The sequence below is a fragment of the Salvelinus alpinus genome, chromosome 13 (assembly GCF_045679555.1).
Source record: "Salvelinus alpinus chromosome 13, SLU_Salpinus.1, whole genome shotgun sequence".
Classification (NCBI taxonomy): Eukaryota; Metazoa; Chordata; class Actinopteri; order Salmoniformes; family Salmonidae; genus Salvelinus; species Salvelinus alpinus.
This window is the reverse complement of record NC_092098.1, coordinates 11,343,506-11,365,796: the sequence shown is the minus strand read 5'-3', so window position 1 is coordinate 11,365,796 and position 22,291 is coordinate 11,343,506. Positions and strand designations below refer to the sequence as shown.

Here is a 22,291-nt window from a genome sequence, read left to right as displayed (position 1 = left end):
AGATAATTTATTTACAACCCTGGTTAATGTGATTAGTGATACTTAGCAGCTAGATGATAGCAGTAGTGAAATAATAATAACAACAGGCCGGGACAGTAGACATGCTGAGAAGGCTGTCGTTGGATAGCTGCCACTATAGTGTGGCCACATTGTGAGTTCATGCTATTACAGTGAGTGTGAAGCAGTTGGCGTAGGTTTCTAACTGTCATGTCCCTGTGGCCTGCAGCTCTGATAAAGATCAGCTAGCTGAGGAGGAGGAAGAGGAGGAGGAGGAAGAGCTGAAGGAGGTGCTGGACCTGAGGAAGATTGCCGTCCAGCTCCTGCAGCAGGAGCAACAGAACAGGTGAGAGGCTGACCTCTGACCCCCATGGTCTTTCCCTCCTCTCTGACGTCACCTCACTCTGATCCCTGCTCCTAGCCCCATATCTCTCTTTCCTCTTCGCCTCTGCTGAGCTCAGCATCCCCCACCCTCACCTCTGCTCGCGCTCTCTCACTCCATCCTTGACCCCTTATCAGTGAAAGGGCAGGAAGATCCTGGGATGTTCTTGGAGGAGAGGGCTGGGAGGGGGAAGGACTCTTCTTTTCATTCTACAAGACAGGAAAGAAAAGGACTTGATTTACAACCTTGACAGTCATGGGTTTCTGACTGGTTATTGGGGTTCTACCCATAGTTATTAGGTTAACAATAATCAATTGTCAGCGTGAGCCAGCCATAGCTGTTGCAGACAGCAGGTGATACGTGAAGAGTGCACGTTATCATTTCTCTTGCATTGGGTCCTTCTATACACTCTCAGAAGAAAGGGTTCCAAAAGGTTTATTCGGCTGTCCCCATACGAGAACCCTTTTTGGTTCCAGGATGAACCTTTTTGGTTCCATGTAGAACCCTCTGTGGGAAAAGGGTTTTGCCTATAACCAAAAAACAAACTGTTCTTCAAAGGGTTCTCCTGTGGGGACAGCTGAAGAACCCTTTTAGGTTCTAGATATAACCTACTTTTTCCAAGAGTGTATTACCTGTATTTTATCCATTGTATGTGCAGACCTTAGTTCCTTTCCAGACATTTTACTACTCTTCTTTCTCCTGAAGTTACTCCATCACCCCGCTCTAACTATCTCTATTCCTGCTCTGCATCTAACGAACCTGCCTGTCATTGGCTCCCCTCTTCTCTCCTCTTATTCCCTCCCTGCTTCATCCATCTCCTGCTCCTCCACCTCGCCTCTTCCTTGGACCTGATTGGTGCACACATGATGTGTGGCTACTAGACGACGGTCCTTAATTTGTAGAGCAGAGAGTCTAATTCATCGAAGGAGGGTTGCTGGCCGTGCACACAGGTAGACACAGATGTGTGATAGAGTGAGGTTGTGAAAGTTTAAGGAGGTGGATGTATGTATAGAAAACTAATGTGGTGTCTGTTAATTATAATAGTGAAAAATGTCAAGCTGGAGAATTACATGCATGTTTCTGTGCCTTGTGAGATGAATTCACACCCTTAGATAGATTGTCTGTTGTTCTCCAGTTCTTAAATCCACCTGAACCCATACCATGTCATGACTGCCTGAACACATTGTGTCTGCAGAGAGAAAATGGAGAGATGGTACTAACCACCCCTCTGTCTACCTGTCCAGGTTCCTTAGTCACTCTGGCAGCTCCGGCAGCAAACAAAGGTCCCCCTCTCAGGCTATCCGCAGGTACGTACAGCACAGCTCTACCTAAACGCATTACTCCTGCCCCTTACACTCTAAGACCTTGGGTCACTTGCATAAAACTAGCCGGTTTCCTGGGCGCAAGTTGAGCCTAGTCATAGACTCAAAAGCATGCCAACATCGAAACTGTCCCCATGACTCGTGTTATAGGATCTTGTCTCAAAATACAGTGCATTCGGAAAGTATTCAGACCCCTTGACTTTTCCCACATTTTGTTACATTACAGCCTTATTCTAAAATGTATTAAATAATTGTTTCTCCTCATCAATCTACACACAATATCCAATAATGACAAAGTGAAAACAGGTTTTTAGAAATGTTTGCACATGCATTAAAATGGAAAACAGAACAACCATATTTACATAAGTATTCAGACCCTTTGCTCTGAGACTCAACATTGAGCCCAGGATCATCCTTGAGATGTTTCTACAACTTGGAGTCCACCTGTCGTAAATTCAATTGATGGGGCATGATTTGGAAAGGCACACATCTGTCTATATAAGGTCCCACAGTTGACAGTGCATGTCAGAGCAAAAACCAAGCCATGAGGTTGAAGGAATTGTTTGTAGAGCTCCGAGACAGGATTGTTTCAAGGCACAGACCTGAGGAAGGGTACCAAAACATTTCTGCAGCATTGAAGATCCAAAAGAACACTGTGGCCTCCATCATTTTTAAATGGACGACGTTTGGGACCACTAAGACTCTCCCTAGAGCTGGCCGCCCGGCCAAACAGAGCAATCGGGTGAGAAGGGCCTTGGTCAGGGAGGTGACCAAGAACCCGATGGTCACTATGACAGAGCTCCACAGTTCCTCTCTGGAGATAGGAGAACCTTCCAGAAGAACAACCATCTCTGCAGCACACCACCAATCAGGCCTTTTATGGTAGAGTGGCCAGACGGAAGCCACTCCTCAGTAAAAGGCATATGACAGCCCGCTTGGAGTTTGCCAAAAGGCGCCTATTGGACTCTCAAACCATGAGAAACAATATTCTCAGGTCTGATGAAACCGAGATTGAACTCTTTGGCCTGAATGCCAAGCGTGACGTCTGGAGGAAACCTGACACCATCCCTACAGTGAAGCATGGTGGTGGCAGCATCATGCTGTGGGGATGTTTATCAGCGGCAGGGACTGGGAGACTAGTCAGGATCGAGGGAAAGATCAACGGAGCAAAGTACAGAGAGATCCTTCATGAAAACCTGCTCCAGAGCACTCAGAACCTCATACTGGGGCTAAGGTTCACCTTCTAACAGGACAACAACCCTAAGTACACAGCCAAGACAACGCAGGAGTGGCTTTGGGACAAGTCTCTGAATGTCCTTGAGTGGCCCAGCCAGATTCTGGACTTGAACCCGATCGAACATCTCTGGAGAGACCTGAAAACAGCTGTGCAGCGACTCTCCCCATCCAACCTGACACCGCTTGAGAGGATCTGCAGAGAAGAATGGGAGAAACTCGCCAAACACAGGTGTGCCAAGCTTGTAGTGTCATACCCAAGAGGACTTGAGGCTGTAGTAATCGCTGCCAAAGGTGCTTCAACAAAGTACTGACTAAAGGGTTGGTACTTATGTAAATACTTATGTAAATGTGATATTTATGTTTTTTATATTTTTTTATAAATTAGCCCAAAAAAATTACAAAAACTCTTCTTTTTTTTTAAGGGGTGGATCAGCTTAATATTGCAGAAAGAATGTTGCTTCCATCAATGTAATTGTCTGCATCATTTCCAATCCCCCATATATTTTTGGGGGTAAATGTATATATCCATATACATACACGCATGCATACATATACACATATATACATACACATACCTATATAGACATACATACTTTTTAAAGAATATACCTTTATTCCCCGCAAACCCTACCACCCTTCCCCCAATTGGAGTAAACTAAAACACTTAGGCTTTTACTTTCAGTTTATACATCTTATACACATTTTACAGACACAATCTATTTTACAATAGTTATATTTAGTTTGTTTTTAGTCCTTCCTCTATTTCTGATGTCCATCCAGTTTGATTTATATTTGTAACTGTGCTATTTCACAAAAGTTCTGAACTTATACACATTTTACAGACCCCATATGTTTTACATTGGTTATGTTGTTATTAGTCCCACCCTTCAGCTTCATTCAACCCCTCCCATCTCTCTCTCAACATCATCCAATCAATCCATTTGGATTTCTATTTGCCATATATTTTTCAACTGTGCTGTGATGCTTGACAAAAGTACTGAACCTTTCTATTCTCATAGCTTCTACAGATTGTAAATTAAAAATAAACATTTTTGCTAAAAATAATTATTATATTATTGATTGATTGACTGTTTTTCTTTGTCGTTATGTGGTATTGTGTGTAGATTGAGGCGGGGGAAACGATTCAATCCAGAATAAGGCTGTAACATAACAAAATGTGGGAAAAAGTCAAGCGGTCTGAATACTTTCTGAATGCACTGTAGCTATAACTACGAGTAATTACATTTGACATGTTAGACATTTAGCAGACGCTCTTATCCAGAGCGACTCAGTAAGTGCATACTTTTGTTTTGTACTGGTCCCCCGTTGGGATTTCGAACCCACAACCATAGCGTTGCAACCACCATGCTCTACCAATTGAGCTACACCAAATCAAGTCAAATGTTATTGGTCACAGATGTTATTGCCTGTGTTGCGAAATGCTTGTATTCCTAGCTCCGACAGTGCAGTAGGATCTAACAATTCACAACAATACACACATCTAAAAGTAAAAGAATGTAATTAAGAAATATATCAATATTAGAATGAGCAATGTCTGAGTGGCATTGACTAAAATACAGTAGAATAGAATACAGTATATACAAATGAGATGAGTAAGCAGTATGTAAACATTATTAAAGTGACTCGTGTTCCATTATTAAGGTGGCCAGTGATTCCATGTCTACGTATTAAAGGTTCCATTGTCTGTCTGTTGTTATTGATTGTTGGCTGCCCTCGTGATGACACACTGTCCAATAAATGAGGGTATTGTCCATGAAGGTAAATACGTGTGACTGAGTGAGTCAGTGTGTTTTCCTGTCTCTCTCCTAGTGCCTCTCTGGATGAAGGGAGCAGTGGCACGGCAGTGCTGAGTGGGCAGGTAAGGACTTACTGTCCTTCTCTGTTTTCTACAGGAAACATGCTACTCATTCTTCCCATTTTGTGCGAGTAATACTACATCATGGTCATGTTTTCAGTTCCACTGTGTCCGTGTGTGAGGCCTTGGTTTTGGTGTCTGGGTTTCACTCATGTTGTCCACCTCTCTCTGTCTGTCTCTGGCAAGGACCCTGACTTCACAGACGACGACGCCGCTTTCTCTGAGGTCCCCCATTTTCATTCGTGCCTTTTGTTTCCTCACCCTCATCACCGTCCATGTGAAGACGTGGCTGTGTGCATGTTAGCCTTTTATAACTGAGTGACGTAGGGAGAGGCTTTAGGTCAATCATCTCTTTAAATTAAGTTCTAGTGCTGCTAAAGCCAAGGGGGTTTTGTCCATTATTGCATTGCCATTTGGTTAATACAGTGTCCAGTATCTTGACCTGGTTCTCTCTCTCTCTGCAGCCCTCCTCTTCATGCTCCTACGATGGCAGCCTGAAGTCCGAGTCAGACACGGAGCCAAAGTGGCCAGAGGTTCCACCTGTACTCAACCAGAACGAGGAGCGCAGGAGGAACAAGTATCTGAGGAAAGATTATCTGAAGGTAGGAGACCATGGCTACCACATTGCACTCTGAGTCCCATGATGTTGATTTCTATATGTATTTATTAAGGGTCCCCATTAGCTGTTGCCAAGGCAGAAGCTACTCTTCCTGGGGTCCAGCAACATTAAGGCAGTTTTATATACAATTTTAAATATTACATGACGTTACATTTCATAACACTTTTCACAACACATTAAGTGTGTTCCCTCAGGCCACTACTCTACTACTACATATCTACAATACAAAATCCATCTGTACGTGCGTGTCTTATCATGTGCATGTTTAATGTGTCTCTTCACAGTCCCCACTGTTCCCCACTGTGTATTTTAGTTTTTACATGTTTAAAAAAAAATCAGATTCTACTTTCTTGCATCAGTTATCTGATGTGGAATAGAGTTCCATGTAGCCATGGCTCTAAGTAGTACTTTGCGCCTCCCATAATCTGTTCTTGACTTGGGGACTGTGAGACCTCTGGTGGTATGTCTTGTGGGGTATGCATGAGTGTCCGAGCTGGGTGCTAGTATTTTAAACAGACAGCTGGGTTCATTCAGCTTGTCAATACTTCTCATAAAAACAAGTAGTGATGAAGTCAATCTCTCCTCCACTTTGAGCCATGAGAGGTTGACATGCATGTCATTAATGTTAGCACTCCGTGTACATTTAAGGGCCAGCCGTGCTGCCCTGTTCTGAGCCAATTGTAATTTTCCGAGGTCCCTCTTTGTGGCATCTGACCACACCTGTAGTCCAGGTGCGACAAAACTAGGGCCTGTACGACCTGCCTTGTTGATAGTGTTGTTAAAAAGGCAGGCAGAGCAGCGATTTATTATGGACAGACTTCTCCCCATCTTAGCTACTGTTGTATCAACATGTTTGATCACGACAGTTTACAAACCAAGGTTACTCCAAGCAGTTTAGTCACCTCAACTTGCTAAAATTCCACTTTATTAATCAGAAGTTTTAGTTGAGGTTTAGGGTATAGTGAATGATTTGTCCCAAATGCTTTTAGTTTTTGAAATATTTAGTACTAACATATTCCGTGCCACCCTTTCTGAAACTGACTGCAGCAACTTCTTCGGGATCGGTGTCCCTTCCACGGAACGGTTGAGCTAACGTAGGCTAATGAGATTAGCATTAACAAGAACATTTCCCAGGACATAGACATATCTGATATTGGCAGAAAGCTTAAATTCTTGTTAATCTAACTGCACTGTCCAATTTACAGTAGCTAGTACAGTTAAAGAATACCATGCTATTGTTTGAGGAGGGTGCACAATTTTGAACATGGAAAGTTATTAAGAAACAAATGAGGCACATTTGGGCTGTCTTGAAACAACATTTTGAACAGAAATTCAATGGTTCATTGGCTCAGTCTAAAACTTTGCACATACACTGCTGTCATCTAGTGGCCAAAATGTAAATTGCACCTGTGCTGGAATAATACATTATTATAAAATTTTATTAGTCACTTACACATGGTTAGCAGGTGTTAATGCGAGTGTAGCGAAATGCTTGTGCTTCTAGTTCCTACCGTGCAGTAATATTTAACAAGTAATCTAACAATTCCTAACAATTTCACAACAACTACCTTATACACACAAGTGTAAAGGAATGAATAGGAATATGTACATATAAATATATGGATGAGCGATGGCCGAACGGAATAGGCAAGATGCAGTAGATGGTACAGTATACAGTATATCCATATGAGATGAGTAATGTAGGGTATGTAGACATGATATAAAGTGGTATTGTTTAAAGTGACTAGTGATACATTTATTACATCCCATTTTTAATTATTAAAGTGGCTAGAGATTTGAGTCAGTATGTTGGAAGCAGCCACTCAATGTTAGTGATGGCTGTTTAATAGTCTGATGGCCTTGAGATAGAAGCTGTTTTTCAGTCTCTCGGTCCCAGCTTTGATGCACCTGTACTGACCTCGCCTTCGGGATGATAGCGGGGTGAACAGGCAGTGGCTCGGGTGGTTGTTGTCCTTGATGATCTTTTTGGCCTTCCTGTAACATCGGGTGTTGTAGGTGTCCTGGAGGGCAGGTAGTTTGCCCCCGGTGATGCGTTGTGCAGACCTCACTACCCTCTGGAGAGCCTTAAGGTTGTGGGCGGAGCAGTTTCCATACCAGGCGGTGATACAGCCCGACAGGATGCTCTGTAAACGTTTGTGAGTGTTTTTGGTGACAGGACAAATTTCTTCAGCCTCTTGAGGTTGAAGAGGCGCTGTTGGCATTCTTCACCACGCAGGCTGTGTGGGTGGACCATTTCAGTTTGTCCGTGATGTGTATGCCGAGGAACTTAACTTTCCACCTTCTCCACTACTGTCGCGTCTGTGTGGATAGGGGGCTGCTCCCTCTGCTGTTTCCTGAAGTCCACAATCATCTCCTTTGTTTTGTTGACGTTGAGTGTGAGGTTATTTTCCTGACACCACAGTCCGAGGGCCCTCACCTCCTCCCTGTAGTACGTCTCGACGTTGTTGGTAATCAAGCCTACTACTGTAGTGTCATCTGCAAACTTGATGATTGAGTTGGAGGCGTGCATGGCCACGCAGTCATGGGTGAACAGGGAGTACAGGAGAGGACTGAGAATGCACCCTTGTGGGACCCCAGTGTTGAGGATCAGCAGGGTGGAGATGTTGATTCCTACTCTCTCCACCTGGGGGCGGCCCGTCAGAAAGTCCAGGACCCAGTTGCACAGAGCGGGGTCGAGACCCAGGAGACCCAGCATTCTTACATAGGTATTCCTCTTTTCCAAGTGGGTTAGGGCAGTGTGCAGTGTGATTGCGATTGCGTCGTCTGTGGACCTATTGGGGCAGTAAGCAAATTGGAGTGGGTCTAGGGTGTCCGGTAGGGTGGAGGTGATATGATCCTTGACTAGTCTCTCAAAGCACTTCATGATGACGGAAGTGAGTGCTATAGGGCGATAGTCGTTCAGCTCAGTTACCTTAGCTTTCTTGGGAACAGGAACAATGGTGGCCCTCTTGGAGCATGTGGGAACAGCAGACTGGGATAGGGATTGATTGAATATGTCCGTAAACACACCAACCAGCTGGTCTGCGCATCCTCTGACGCGGCTAGGGATGCCGCCTGGGTCGGCAGCCTTGCGAGGGTTAACACGTTTTAAATGTTTTACTCACATTGGCTGCGGTGAAGGAGAGCTCGCAGGTTTTGGTGGCGGGCCGTGTCAGTGGCACTGTATTGTCCTCAAAGTGAGCAAAGAAGTTGTTTAGTTTGTCTGGGTGCAAGACATGGCCTTTCTCTTGCATTTCAAAGATAGTTTAGGTAGTTTTTTATTTGTATTATGTTTTACCAGATCTATTGTGTTATATTCTCCTACATTCCTTTCACATTTCCACAAACTTCAAAGTGTTTCCTTTCAAATGGTATCAAGAATATGCATATCCTTGCTTCAGGGCCTGAGCTACAGGCAGTTATATTTGGGTATGTCATTTTAGGCAACATAAAAAAAAGGGGCCATCCTTAAGAGGTTGTTGCAGTCATTTCACTCGCTGTAGTAGCTTACGTGTACAATACAGTACATTCGGAAAGTATTCAGACCCCTTCCCCTTTTCCACATTTTGTTACGTTACAGCCTTTATTCTAAAATTGATTAAATAAAAAAAATGTGCTCATCAATCTACACACAATACCCCACAATGATAAAGTGAAACCAGGTTTTTAGAAATGTTGGCAAATGTATTAAAAATAAAGAACTGATACCTTATTTACATAAGTATTCAGACCTATGAGACTCGAAATTGAGCTTTTAATTGAGTTTCTACAACTTGATTGGAATCCACCTGTGATAAATTCAATTGATTGGACATTATTTGGGAAGGCACACACCTGTCTATGTAAGGTCCCACAGTTGACTGTGCATGTCAGAGCAAAAACCAAGCCATGAGGTCAAAGGAATTGTCCTTAGAGCTCCGAAGCAGGATTGTGTCGAGGCACAGATCTAGGGAAGGGTACCAAAAATAGTCTGCAGCATTGAAGGTCCCCAAGAACACTGTGGCCTCCATCATTCTTAAATGGAAGACGTTTGGAACCACCAAGACTCTTCCTAGAGCTGTACGCCCGGGAAATCGGGGGAGAAGGGCCTTGGTCTGGGAGGTGACCAAGAATCTGATGGTCACTCTGACAGAGCTCCAGAGTTCCTCTGTGGAGATGGGAGAAGCCAGATGGAAGCCACTCCTCAGTAAAAGGCACATGACAGCCCACTTGGAGTTTGCCAAATGGCACCTAAAGGACTCTGACCATGAGAAACAAGATTCTCTGGTCTGATGAAACCAAGATTGAACTCTGTAGCCTGAATGCCAAGCTTCACGTCTGGAGGAAACCTTGCACCATCCCTACGGTGAAGCATGGTGGTGGCAGCATCATGCTGTGGGGATGTTTTTTAGTAGCAGGGACTGGGAGACTAGTCAGGCTCGAGGGAAAGACAAATTGAGCAAAGTACAGGGAGATCCTTGATGAAAACCTGCTCCAGAGCGCTCAGGACCTCAGACTGGGATGAAGATTCACCTTCCAACAGGACAACAACCCTAAGCGCACAGCCAAGACAACGCAGGAGTGGCTTCGGGACAAGTCTCTGGATGTCCTTGAGTGGCCTCTGGAGAGACCTGAAAATAGCTGTGCAGCAATGCTCTTCATCCAACCTGTCAGAGCTTGAGAGGATCTGCAGAGAAGAATGGGAGGAACTCCCCAAATAAAGGTGTGCCAAGCTTGTAGTGTCATACCCAAGGAGACTCAAGGCTGTAATCGCTGCCAAAGGTGATTCAACAAAGTACTGAGTAAAGGGTCCGAATACTTATGTAAATGTGATATTTCATTTTTTAAATTTCATTATGGTGTGTGTAGATTGATAAGGGGGGGATGTGGGAAAAGTTAAGGGGTCTGAATACTTTCCGAACGCACTATAGACACACTGGCTTTACTCAAATCTACTGGCATGTCATTAGTTAAGATTGAAAAAAGTAAGGTGTCTAGACCGCTAACCTGGGGAATTCCTGATTCTACCTGGATTATGTTGGAGAGGCTTCCATTAAACAACACACTCTGTGCTCTGTTAGACAGGTAACTCTTTATCCACAATATAGCAGGGGGTGTTAACCTCTCTTGGGTACGTGAGACGTTAGCGTCCCACCTCTTCAACAGCCAGTGAAACTGCTGGGCGCCAAATTCAAATATAGAAATACTCATTATAAAAATTCAGAAAACAAAACATATTTTACATGGGTTTAAAGATTACATTCTTGTGAATCCAACCACAGTGTCAGATTTTTAAAATGCTTTACGGCGAAAGCATACCTTACGATTATTTGAGAACATAGCCCACTAGACAAATCATTACAAACAGTAACCAGCCAAGTAGAAGAGTTACACAAGTCAGAAATAGAGATAAAATTAATCCCTTACCTTTGATGATCTTCATATGGTTGCACTCAGCAGACATTCATTTACTCAATAAATGTTCCTTTTGTTCGATAAAGTCTCTTTATATCCAAAAACCTCCGTTTTGTTCGCGTTTTCTTCAGTAATCCACAGGCTCAAACGCAGTCAAAACAGGCAGACAAAAAAATCCAAATTGTATCTGTAAAGTTCATAGAAACATGTCAAACGATGTTTATATTCAATCCTCAGGTTGTTTTTAGCCTAAATAATCGATAATATTTCAACCGGACAATAACGTCGTCAATTTAAAAGGTAAACAAGAAAGGCACTCTCTCTCGGTCTCGCGCAAGAAAAAGCTCTGTGACACTTTAGGGTCCACTCATTCAGACTGCTCTTACTTCCTAATTTTTCAGAATACAAGCCTGAAACAATTTCTAACGACTGTTGACATCTAGTGGAAGGCATAGAAACTGCAATTTGAGTCCTAAGTCAATGGATACTGTAATGGAATTGAATAGAAATCTAAAAAAAAAAAAAAAAATACTTCCTGAATGGATTTTTCTCTGGTTTTCGCCTGCCAAATCAGTTCTGTTATACTCACAGACACTATTTTAACAGTTTTGGAAACTTTAGAGTATTTTCTATCCAAATCTACCAGTTATATGCATATCTTATCTTCTGGGCCCAAGAAGCAGGCAGTTTAATTTCGGCATGCATTTCATCCAAGATTCCGAATGCTGCCCCCTAGAGAAGTTAAGCCATAACACAAGTTTTTCCAGCAGCAGACTATGATCGATAAGTCTAACGAAACAGCTCCCACAATCAATTTCTCTCAGCCAATCATCAGTCGTTTGTGTGCAAGTGCCGTGCTTGTTGAGTGTCCTTCCCTATAAGCGTGCTGAAAGTCAATTTGTTTACAGTAAAATAGCATTGTATCTGGACAAACACAATTTTTTCCCAAAGTTTTACTAAGGTTGGTAACAGGCTGATTGATTGGCTTTTTGAGCCAGTAAGGGTGCTTTACTATTATTGAGTAGCTTAAGTACTTTTGCTTCCCTCCAAGCCTGAGGGCAGAATTCAGATATAGCATTGTTTTAGCACTATCCACAGAGTTGTTCAACTATGGCTCATATCTACTTTTTCATTTTTTACAAATTGCTGGAGTCTTGAAGCAAAAATTGAGAACATGTAAACTCTGCTCATGACTATACAAAAAAAGAGTAACGGAGAGCAATTTACATTACGACGAACTAGGTTCTAGGGCATGGATTAAATCTCTTTCTTAATGCTTCTTCTCTCCTCACAGAACAAGTGCCAGAGTGCCCGACGAAACTCCAGTGGGAATGACGAGTGTGAGGTGAGATTAGCTATCCAATCACATGCACAGTAAAAGCACATTACAATCAAATTATGTAAGCACATGCTCAAGCAAATATCCTCATTGGTTGTTCTATCTGACCAATAATCGAATGATGTATTTTGTGTGCAGGAGGTATTGCGGAATGCTGATTTCAGCACCACCCTCACAGTGTTTGGCCTTAAACCAAGATCAGGTAAACCTGAATTATTTAACCTTTTCAGGGGTTAGTCATTCCTTTTATAAGGCTTTTAATTATTATTGTATGATTAGGCAATACAAGTGGCACATATTTTCAAGTCAAGGTTTTTTAACTCTAAGTAATTGTAAAACAGAGAACATGTGGTGGAGCAATGAGTTTAAAACAGGTTGTTGTGCAATTATGATGCAGGCTATTAATAGTGCCATTTACTGTATCTGTAATGTAATATAGGGATTCTGGTGAAGTATGGACTGCTACAGCTTGTCAGTCAGGGCATGTCCCAAGAATGGCGATACATTGCTTATGACCTCTTAGGCATACTATTCTGCTCTCCCAAGCAAAAAGGCAGTAACTGCTCATCGAGTGGAGCTAAGAAAATTGGCTTCAAAGTTTTTTTAAATTGTCCAGCCAAATGAATTCTAGGGAGATCATTGGAGATGTAATGATCTGTTGCCTTACTATGAGTACTTAAAAAAAAAAAAAAAAATGTTGACCCTGACCTCTGACATGACCTCTGACCCTTAAACGGCAGTTACTGCCTTCTTCCTTGGCATGATATGTTATAAATTGCAGGGTAATACTAAAGCAAAGAGCAGTATCTGCCATTTTCATTTGTTAGTTCACTATAATTCTCATTTATGCTATTAATACAACAGCAGTGTAACTACTGACAGTGTAACAGAGTTGAAACGGCATCCTGTGTGTGTCTTCCACTGAGATACCAGTTGCATTTACATAGAGATGTAGGTTCTGCGTCAGTCACATTACATACTGTGTTTAACAAGTAGCCCATGTCTTGTTATGAGAATAAATGTGAAAAGCAGCACTGCAATTGTTTGAATTACATGAAATGATTACCTGTCCTGTAATATATAATGATGGGACATAATAGAAGTATGATGTAGGATAATACAAATTATAAAAAATGACCATGAGATTGCTAATAACATTCTATTATTTTTTTCAAATGACACTTCTGAATGATTAAATAAATAACAGCTTTAAGAATACATTTTAAACATATTTACATGTTCATCATCATATTGCTAGCTAACTAATTAATGTTGATCTCAGATCTACTTAGCTAGCTAGTTCTTACCAGTGTCTGGATGTAGGCGTTTCAGAGCAAGTTCTACCATCAGTTTTCCCCCTTAAATGCTGTGCCATGGTGCTGTATCCCTAGATTAGCAATGTATGTGTGTGTAGCTGTCAATCAGTGTCATATAGGTTCAATTGCATCACTTTAAAATGATATGAAAACAAGGTAAAAACGCAGTAACTGCAGCCAAGGGCAGGTTGAAACCAAGCTAAAAGGCAGTAAGTTCAGTTACTGCCATTTACCTTGGTTTCACAGTAACTTTTTGCAGTTACTGCTAATACGACCCCCATTTTCTCCAAAACACAATACAATAGAGGCGGGATACTTGTCCACATGATTAAGCATGCGTTTTAATGTAACAAAAATGACATTAACTAATTTTCGACCAAATGAGCAGTTACCGCCTTTTTGCTTGGGAGAGCAGAAGGGTGATGAGCTAAACCCCAGTAGTTATCATTATGTGACACGAGATATTTTAGTTTGATGCAAATACAATAACTGTTGCGTGTGCCTCAGTGTACATTTTACATATTAGTAATTTAGTAGAAGCTCTTATCCAGTAGTCCGTGCATACTTTTTCGTACGCGTAAAAGATTGAATTTACCTGTGGGCGGCTTTAAAGGGGCAATCTGTGATTGCTACATCCATTTATGGATTTTAAATTAATGATATACACTACCGGTCAAAAGTTTTAGAACACCTACTCATTCAAGGGGTTTTCTTTATTTGTACTATTTTCTACATTGTATAATAATAGTGAAGACATCAACTATAAAATGACACATATGGAATCATGTAATAACCAAAAAAGTGTTAAACAAATCAAAATATATTTTATATTTGAGATTCTTCAAATAGCCACCCTTTGCCTTGATGATCGTTTTGCACACTCTTGGCATTCTCTCTCATTGATTCTTGAATAATTTTACTTATAAATGCCTCATGAGCTTTGTTCAACCCGTACCCCATCAGAACATATGCTTTTTTTACTCCATTGTTTGTAAACAATTTAATTGTAAAAAATATATATACAAATAAGACATGTATAGCCTCAAAACATATCATTTTGATATCATGATCAGTCCTTGCATCCATAGCTCTCTGGATTTGTGAGTGGTTACTTTTCTCCAGCCCCATCCCTGAGCTGTTTACCAAATCAGTGGCCACTTTGTTTGAACTGCATATTGCCCTTTTAAAAATGAATAAATAGAGAAGAGGAACTATTTAGGGATTCCATAGAAATCCAACAAACGGGGCAATGTGTTCCTGACCGTTACACTCTGTTCTGCACTCCCCGGTCAATCACTGGACATTCTGACCACACTTTGACTGCAGTTCCAGTTAGCATTGCAAAAGAGACAAAGTTAACAATGATGCATGAGATGACCCTGTGAACTGTCCTTCCAAGTAAAATAGTTGGAGGAGTTCAGTGGAATTTCCATGGTATCCGGCTATCAATAAATAGTTTACGAAAAGAAGAAATGTTATGTTGAACCCACAGAAAGGCTACTAAGGAGATTTCCTTAGAAGTAGCAATAGATTTTATTATATAATGTATATTATTTATTATCCTCCATGCATTTTCATCTTTAGTGAGGGCTCAGGATTTCCACACTAAAGGGAGTTACTAAACAAAACTTGTTTAACACTCAAATACACACTCCACTGGCCTAGACGTAACCACGGACATTCCAAAGTTACAGTAATGGTTGGAATGAAGCCTGTGAGTAAATGTGACCGGTGTAGATTGCGTTTTGATCAGCTTACAGATGACAAACGGATCAAGGTTGGTGTTGATCTTTTTATTCTCTGATAATGACGGGGAAAAACTTCCATCAACAAATGCTGTGCTGCCCTAACACGCCAAACTCCTGTCTTCCACATGGGTACTGTAGACAGGGCTAAGAATAACAATCTCGTTTGACAACGATATAATGCAATGTACAGTATAAAATGTAGCTAATGTACAGTATAGCCTACGGGCTTAACTTTCATCAATAACAGCCAGACGTTACGTACAGCTCGTGCATGACGTGCACTTGCAAACTAACAGTCAAATATCGTCAAAATATCATAAACAAAAACATGACATACCTGATAAAGAAACAAACAACATCCATACATTAAGTGTTGTTTTGCCGTTATGCACCAACTCCTCTGTCAAGTACAAATGAACAACGGGGGACATGAATAGCCATGTTAGCCCAGTGATGACATGTACAGAGAAAATGACAGGAACTAGCTAGCATGTACAGCATTCGCAAATCAACAGATACAAAGCGAATAAATGCATGAAATACATGCATTTCAAAATATACTGGTAGAAACCCCTAATATTACAAGGTCAGTGACAATATAAACTCAATTTCTGTGTTTTAACATATAGAATTGATTATGATTTTCATGGGAACATTTTTTAGTAACCTCTCTCTTCCACATGGAAGAGGTAAGGGGGGCAGGGGATGTTTATAAGGGGTAATGCAGAAAGACGTATGCAACATTTAAAAGGGCACTTACAACAACAAAAGGGATGTACACTAATATCAGACATATCAGATTGTACAATTTTACAACATGAATTTCAACACTTGTTAATTAGTGTAATTAAAAAGTCTAGACTCTGAGCTCATCTCGGCAGGGCCCAGGGGTATACCCAGGAGTCTATTGTTTGAAAGTTGTGTAATTACCGTATGTCACATGCTATATGTTTCCTATATGTTGTCGTAGCTTTTTGTCGAAGCAGCCGTCAGGAGCCGTCAGACCCCAGTTTCACCATGAGGAGGAAGATGGAACACCTAAAGGAGGAGATGGAGCAGGTTGGCCTCCTACGGCAGGTCAGGAGATTCAGAAAACACAGGATGACACACCATGATCAAAAGACACCACCAATAACCTGATTAGACTTTATAGACTTTACAAAAGGTATTATGTAGCAGTCCTTTTCATTCTACAAATTTCCTGCATTATTTCTTCATTCATTTTAACCCTTTATTGGCCCATATGGACGAGGATAAATTGAAATAATATTTCTTACAGAAGAAATATGAAAAGCATATGCATAACCATGGTAGCAATTCAAAGGGAAGAGTTTGGAGGTGATGGTAAAACTATTAAACCAAAGGTGAGGACACAACAGTTCACCTCAATCTGTTCCGAACAACCCAGGGTATGACGCCATGTCATCTTATAACTGTACATCAAACATAGTGATCGTAAAGGCTGATGCTGTATATGACATGAGTTTTATGATATGGAAATGTGAAGTGCACGGCTTGCCTGTATGACATCAAAGCTGTATTTATTTTACTCCTCAACGTCTTATCTTTCAAAATACATAGTCATCTTTATTTACAGCATTTCCCTCACTTGGACAACAAAAAATGTGCTAAAGTTTCACAATTAGCAGGAGGGCAACTTCTTGTCACCCGAGGTGCTCAAGTTCAGAACGTCTGTCAGTCAAAACCCATACAGCGCTGTGAAGTTACTGTACACCTCATGCATTACAATTTAGGTGTTTATCAATGCCCAAATCTGCCCTTTTCAACCTGTATACGGGTACGAGTGAAACTGCTATGGAAAATCAGCAGCTTTCCTACAGAGGTGTGAACAATAGCCTATTGGCAGAGTTGACAGCGAGCAGTTGACAGAGTTTACCAAAGAATACAATATAATACTGCAATTCTGAGATGTTTTCCTCTGATGGGCCTTGAATGGGCTCTTTCATGCTGTCTGGAGTTCCTCAGAATTCTCAACGTGTCGCTACTTGTTCCTCCAGACAGCTGCAGGTAGCACAGGTGGGTCACTCTGGGTAACACTGTGTGTTACTTCAAACTCCTCCTGTAAAATAATCTTCGTCCACGTCTTGCGTTAGCGGTTGTACTAGGTGATCTACAGTATTCCACAGGGATCTACAGAATCCATGTTGAGTGTGTTGTTTCTGTGACTCCTCTTAGAACCTGGAGTCCAGACTGAAGGTCTTGCTGCCGGACGATGTGGGAGCTGCTCTGATGGATGGCGTTGTCTTGTGCCATCTGGCCAATCACATTCGTCCTCGGTCGGTGGCCAGCATCCATGTACCCTCGCCCGCAGTGGTAAGCACCAGTTGAAAACCTCTTGTTTGAAATCTCCAAAGCCGAAGCAAACCACCAGCCAAGAATAAACAAAATGCCTGTAACTGTTGACCAACTCTGTCCCACAGCCAAAGCTTAGCATGGCCAAGTGCCGCAGGAATGTGGAAAACTTCCTGGATGCCTGTAAGAAGCTGGGTGTGCCACAGGTAAACACACACCACTTAATTAAGCAATAAGGCCTGAGGGTGTGGTATATGGCCAATATACCACAGCTAAGGGCTGTTCTTACATACAACACATTGCGGAGTGCCTGGATACAGCCTTTAGGCAAAGTATATTGGTCATATAACACAAACCCCAAGGTGCCTTATTGCTGTTATAAACTGGTTACCAACGTAACCAGAGCAGTACAAAAATAAATGTTTTGTCATACCCTTGGTATACGATCTGATATACCACGGCGTCAGCCAATCGGCATTCAGGGCTTGAACCGCTCAGTTTATAATCACTACTATCTTTCCCTGTCATGACCCATAGATCTGATATGCCTCTTTCCCCAGTTGTGGTACACTCCCTAACCAGGAGAACAGCTACAGATATGAAAAACATCTTTGGATAACCATCTGTAAATAAACTTTTGTCAGATTCCTGAAGTTAATGTGGATAGGTTAAGATGGATGGGTTGAGCTGTGCCACTCTTTTTGGTTTAGCCAACTGCGTTGTCTTCCCAACAACATCTTTCAACAAAGAAATAGACTGGTACCCAGAGCAGCATGACAGAGATATAAACATCAATTCACTTGTACTGTCCTTTTAAGTGTTTTGAAAGGTCTGGTGATGACTGCGTGCTGTGTTTTGGCCCTGGCAGGACAAGCTGTGTTTGCCCCACCACATCCTAGAGGAGCGTGGGCTGGTGAAGGTGGGCATGACCGTCCAGGCTCTACTGGATCTGCCAGCCTCCAAGCCCACCCAGCTGTCTGCTGTCTAACAGCAGCCTGGACACTGCCTCCACCCTCCCTGTCCAGTCCAATCAAGCCATTCACCCCCTCAGCCCTACACCCCACAGAGGAGGGGGCTTCCAGCCCGCTCCGCTCATCACCAGAGAACCCTTAGGGCCGAGGGCCCGGGGGGTTGCAGGGAGTCCATTGTCAGCTGATTGAGCCAGGAGAAGGAGGGGTTAATTCAGATCCTCCCACCCTTCCTATATGATGTCAGCTGGGACCCGCCTCCCATCCATCAGATTGTTAGCTTCTGTCATGTCCTACCCTCAGGGGACCCTACTGTACTGTGTGTGTGTAGAGTACCAGTGTGACTGTCTGTGTGACCTGCGCAGTGTGGACTTTATGAGTGCTGGTGAACCTAAAGCCAGGTCAGAGGTCAGACTAAGGAGGGAATCGCAGTGAAGATAAAGACCTGTCTGTCACCATGGTGATATTGACTGACCCATGATCAGACACCATTGAACCTAGTGGTGCCAACACTGAAGTCACTGGGTTTTCAACTCTCGGTATTAAAATACATTGGTAGTGAAGTGATAGCTGTTTTAAAGGCATGTACTCACTCTTTCACTCAGAGAACTTAACTGCATGCTGGCCCACCAGCCATACCACATAACTCAAGTGGTCCTTAACCTCTTTGACTTTTCTTTGTAGAACAAATTAGCATTCAAATTGGATTTTGAGTCATATTTGTACAAGAGCATTGTGTTCTATCACAGTATACCTCTGTTTGATATCACAGAGGTAAAGCTTGGGATGTCCTTAACAGTGCTTTACCTCAGAGGAGCCAGCAGTAGCTAAACCCCAGTGCACACACTTCTTACAGTTTGCATTTGACTAGAATTATTGTACTGTCAATAACAGTGCTATTTGGGGGAAGAATGCTAAGTTGACTTTTAAAAGCATGGTGTCCATGATTCAGATGGAGGTTAAAACTGCAGCACATCCGGATAGAGACTTTCTCACCTGCACAAGGTTGCTGATGGTGTTGGTCTCATGTCCAGTGACCCATCTGTCTACTGCTCTGCTGTGGTGAAGGGAGGATGTTCTGAGGTACTGCAGGTGGTTTTGATAGCTCACCACACTGTACAGTATATGAGAGAGCTATCCCACTGTCACAGGACCTTCTGTCAAATGCAGACATAAAGACATAAGACTACTGTGACTGCATGTAGTTTTGATTCGAATCACATGTTCATTCTGAATAGGACTAGTTGAAAGCACAGGGGTATGTAGTTGGGAGATTGTACCATATACACTTACAGTCCTGAGATTGTATCTTTTGGTCATTTGATGCAATGAAACATTAAAAAAAAAAAAAAAAAAAAAAATTATGTTGAAATATTTCATCTTTAAGTTTACAACTTGCTCCTCTGGTTGGATTCACATCTGCAAAATGTCAAATAAGGAAAACAAAATAAGCAATTAGGTGATCCCATAGATTAATCTTGACCATTGAAATATTTTATCAGGGAAACTATTTATCTATTTATTTTTTCTATTTATGTGCTTTGTTTGTTTGTGTTTCACCCCTGATGACCCCCTTAAGTTATGTGACAGGAGTTTTCAGCTCCAAACTTATGATATTGTCCTGCTTTAATGCTGCATTTGTAAAAATACAAATAGTGGGAAGTGGTAATTTACCACCATAGAGTTAGATAGAGGACTCTAGCTTGATAAAAACCTGTTTTGGCATTGCCATTGAGGGCATCACCATTTTTAAAGGAGTCAACTGGGTGGGACTTCCTGTGGGTGAAGGAAGGATCACATCATTCCATCCGGGTCAACAGGAGGGATCAGCCAATATTACTCATGAGCAAACATTCCATAACTCTAGGTGGCAGTAAATCGCCATCCTTGGCTTTATACCTGTTCAAACAACACACTTTAGATGGCAGTATGCACCCTTTCAGTTTCTCACAGAAGTAGTAGATTAAGAAAATTGACAACGGCCTCAATGGCGCTGCCTGTGCTCTCACAGAGGCCATAATGGAACATGTATAAAGATCTCTACCATTCTCTATGTTTACCACATACGACTAGGAAAAATACATTTGAACAGCCCTCCAATTGGTAATTACTAGTGGAAAACTTGTCTCATCCTTGAGTGGGAGGTAGGAATTGACCAGTTGTGAAATCGTAAATACCAGTTGGATGCATTCACGTGCCTTGATCTCGTTGAGAAACCCCCGATTGGCTAATAGCCAAAAAGCTGTCTCAAACATTAACTAAAAGTATAGCTATCAGGTTTGTAAACAAATGATAGTGTTTAAAAACCCTATTAATATATTAGCATTTCGGTACGGTTTGTTCTTAGGTGTCTCAAAGTCCGATTCAATTACCCTCAAATTGCAGGAAATCTAAACCATTGTTCCTGCTGCGAATAGTTTCACTTAAAAGGAGTTTCATTTGGTTTCCATTTAGTAATGATGGTCCTATAATTGCAAATATCCATTCCTAACTTCAAATGTGCTTTTGTGTGGGATGCAGGAACAATGGTATTTAAAATCAAATTTTATTAGTTACATGCACCGAATACAACATGTGTAGACCTACAGTGAAATGCTTACTTACAAGCCCCTAACCAACAATGCAGTTAAAAAAAAAAAATGCAGATGGGAATAAGAAATAAAAGTAACAAGTAATGAAATAGCAGCAGTAAAATAACAATAGCGAGACTATATACAGGGGGTACTGGTACAGAGTCAATGTGCGGGGGCACCGGTTAGTTGAGGTAATATGTACATGTAGGTAGAGTTATTAAAGACCCATGCCAAATCTTTTCAGTCACCTGGGGAGGAATAGGTTTTGTCGTGCCCTCTTCATGACTGTCTTGGTATGCTTGGACCATGTTAGTTTGTTGGTGATGTGGACACCGAGGAACTTGAAGCTCTCAACCTGCTCCACTACACCCCTGCCGATGAGAATGGGGGTGTGCTCGGTCCTCTTTTTCGTGTAGTCCACAATCAACGCCTTTGTCTTGATCACGTTGAGGGAGAGGTTGTTGTCCTGGCACCACACGGCCAGGTCTCTGCAATGTCCTATTTGATTTAATCAGTGTTAGTCACTGATAAACAGCAGTATGAGTAAGGAGTTAAATATTTATGTTGTCAGTAACACTGTTGTTCCCATGTCTATCTGTTTTTTTTATTGTCACATTGCCAATGAAGCTCATCTCTTATTTGGTGTGTGTGTGTGCGTGGTATCACAGTTTTTTAATATGCCAAGCATTTTATTAATGACATGATGGTGGAACTACTGTAAATACATTACCTGTACAAGAGAGAACATTCCATTCTTTTAGTTGGCTTTGTGTCTGTGTTTATCTGTTAATTGGAACGTGCTGTGCTTGTACACACTGAAATCCGAGCTGGCCACGGAAGCCTGCTTTGACTGACGTTTTTTTGGGAATGTATCTCTGATGCAGTTCAATTTTCGTGTATAGATTATTTTATTATGTTCTAAGTGATGATTGGTGGTTTCAGTATGTATTCCGTTTGGCTGCCTCCCCTGTTCAGAATGCCTTACGCGTCTTTTACCTGCCAGTGACCACCCACTGCATCGCAATTGCCAGAACAAGAGCTGTTGATGTCTCTGACTTGTAAAAAGTTACTGTGTTCCCATTTTGTTTATCTCTATACTCATCCCAGAAACATGCAGCATAGCCCATCTCCTCCTCTAATTGAAAGTGCCAAGGCCCCAAGGCAACACTTCAACAAGGCTTAGTTGTAATTATACTCATCAAGTAGCC

At 41.9% G+C, this 22,291-nt stretch overlaps 1 protein-coding gene across 1 annotated transcript in view; it reads left to right on the top strand.

Annotated features, from left to right (window-relative positions):
- The window catches only part of LOC139537056 (leucine-rich repeat and calponin homology domain-containing protein 2-like), a 67,523-nt gene extending 47,689 nt beyond the window's left edge, over positions 1 to 19,834 (top strand). The window contains 11 exon segments of the mRNA XM_071337893.1: positions 227 to 343; positions 1,624 to 1,686; positions 4,768 to 4,816; positions 5,000 to 5,038; positions 5,278 to 5,415; positions 12,121 to 12,171; positions 12,304 to 12,367; positions 16,200 to 16,306; positions 17,426 to 17,563; positions 17,671 to 17,748; positions 18,411 to 19,834. Of these exon segments, the coding sequence (XP_071193994.1) occupies positions 227 to 343; positions 1,624 to 1,686; positions 4,768 to 4,816; positions 5,000 to 5,038; positions 5,278 to 5,415; positions 12,121 to 12,171; positions 12,304 to 12,367; positions 16,200 to 16,306; positions 17,426 to 17,563; positions 17,671 to 17,748; positions 18,411 to 18,530 (964 nt within the window). The 3' untranslated portion in view covers positions 18,531 to 19,834.
- The last annotated feature ends 2,457 nt before the right edge of the window (positions 19,835 to 22,291 follow it).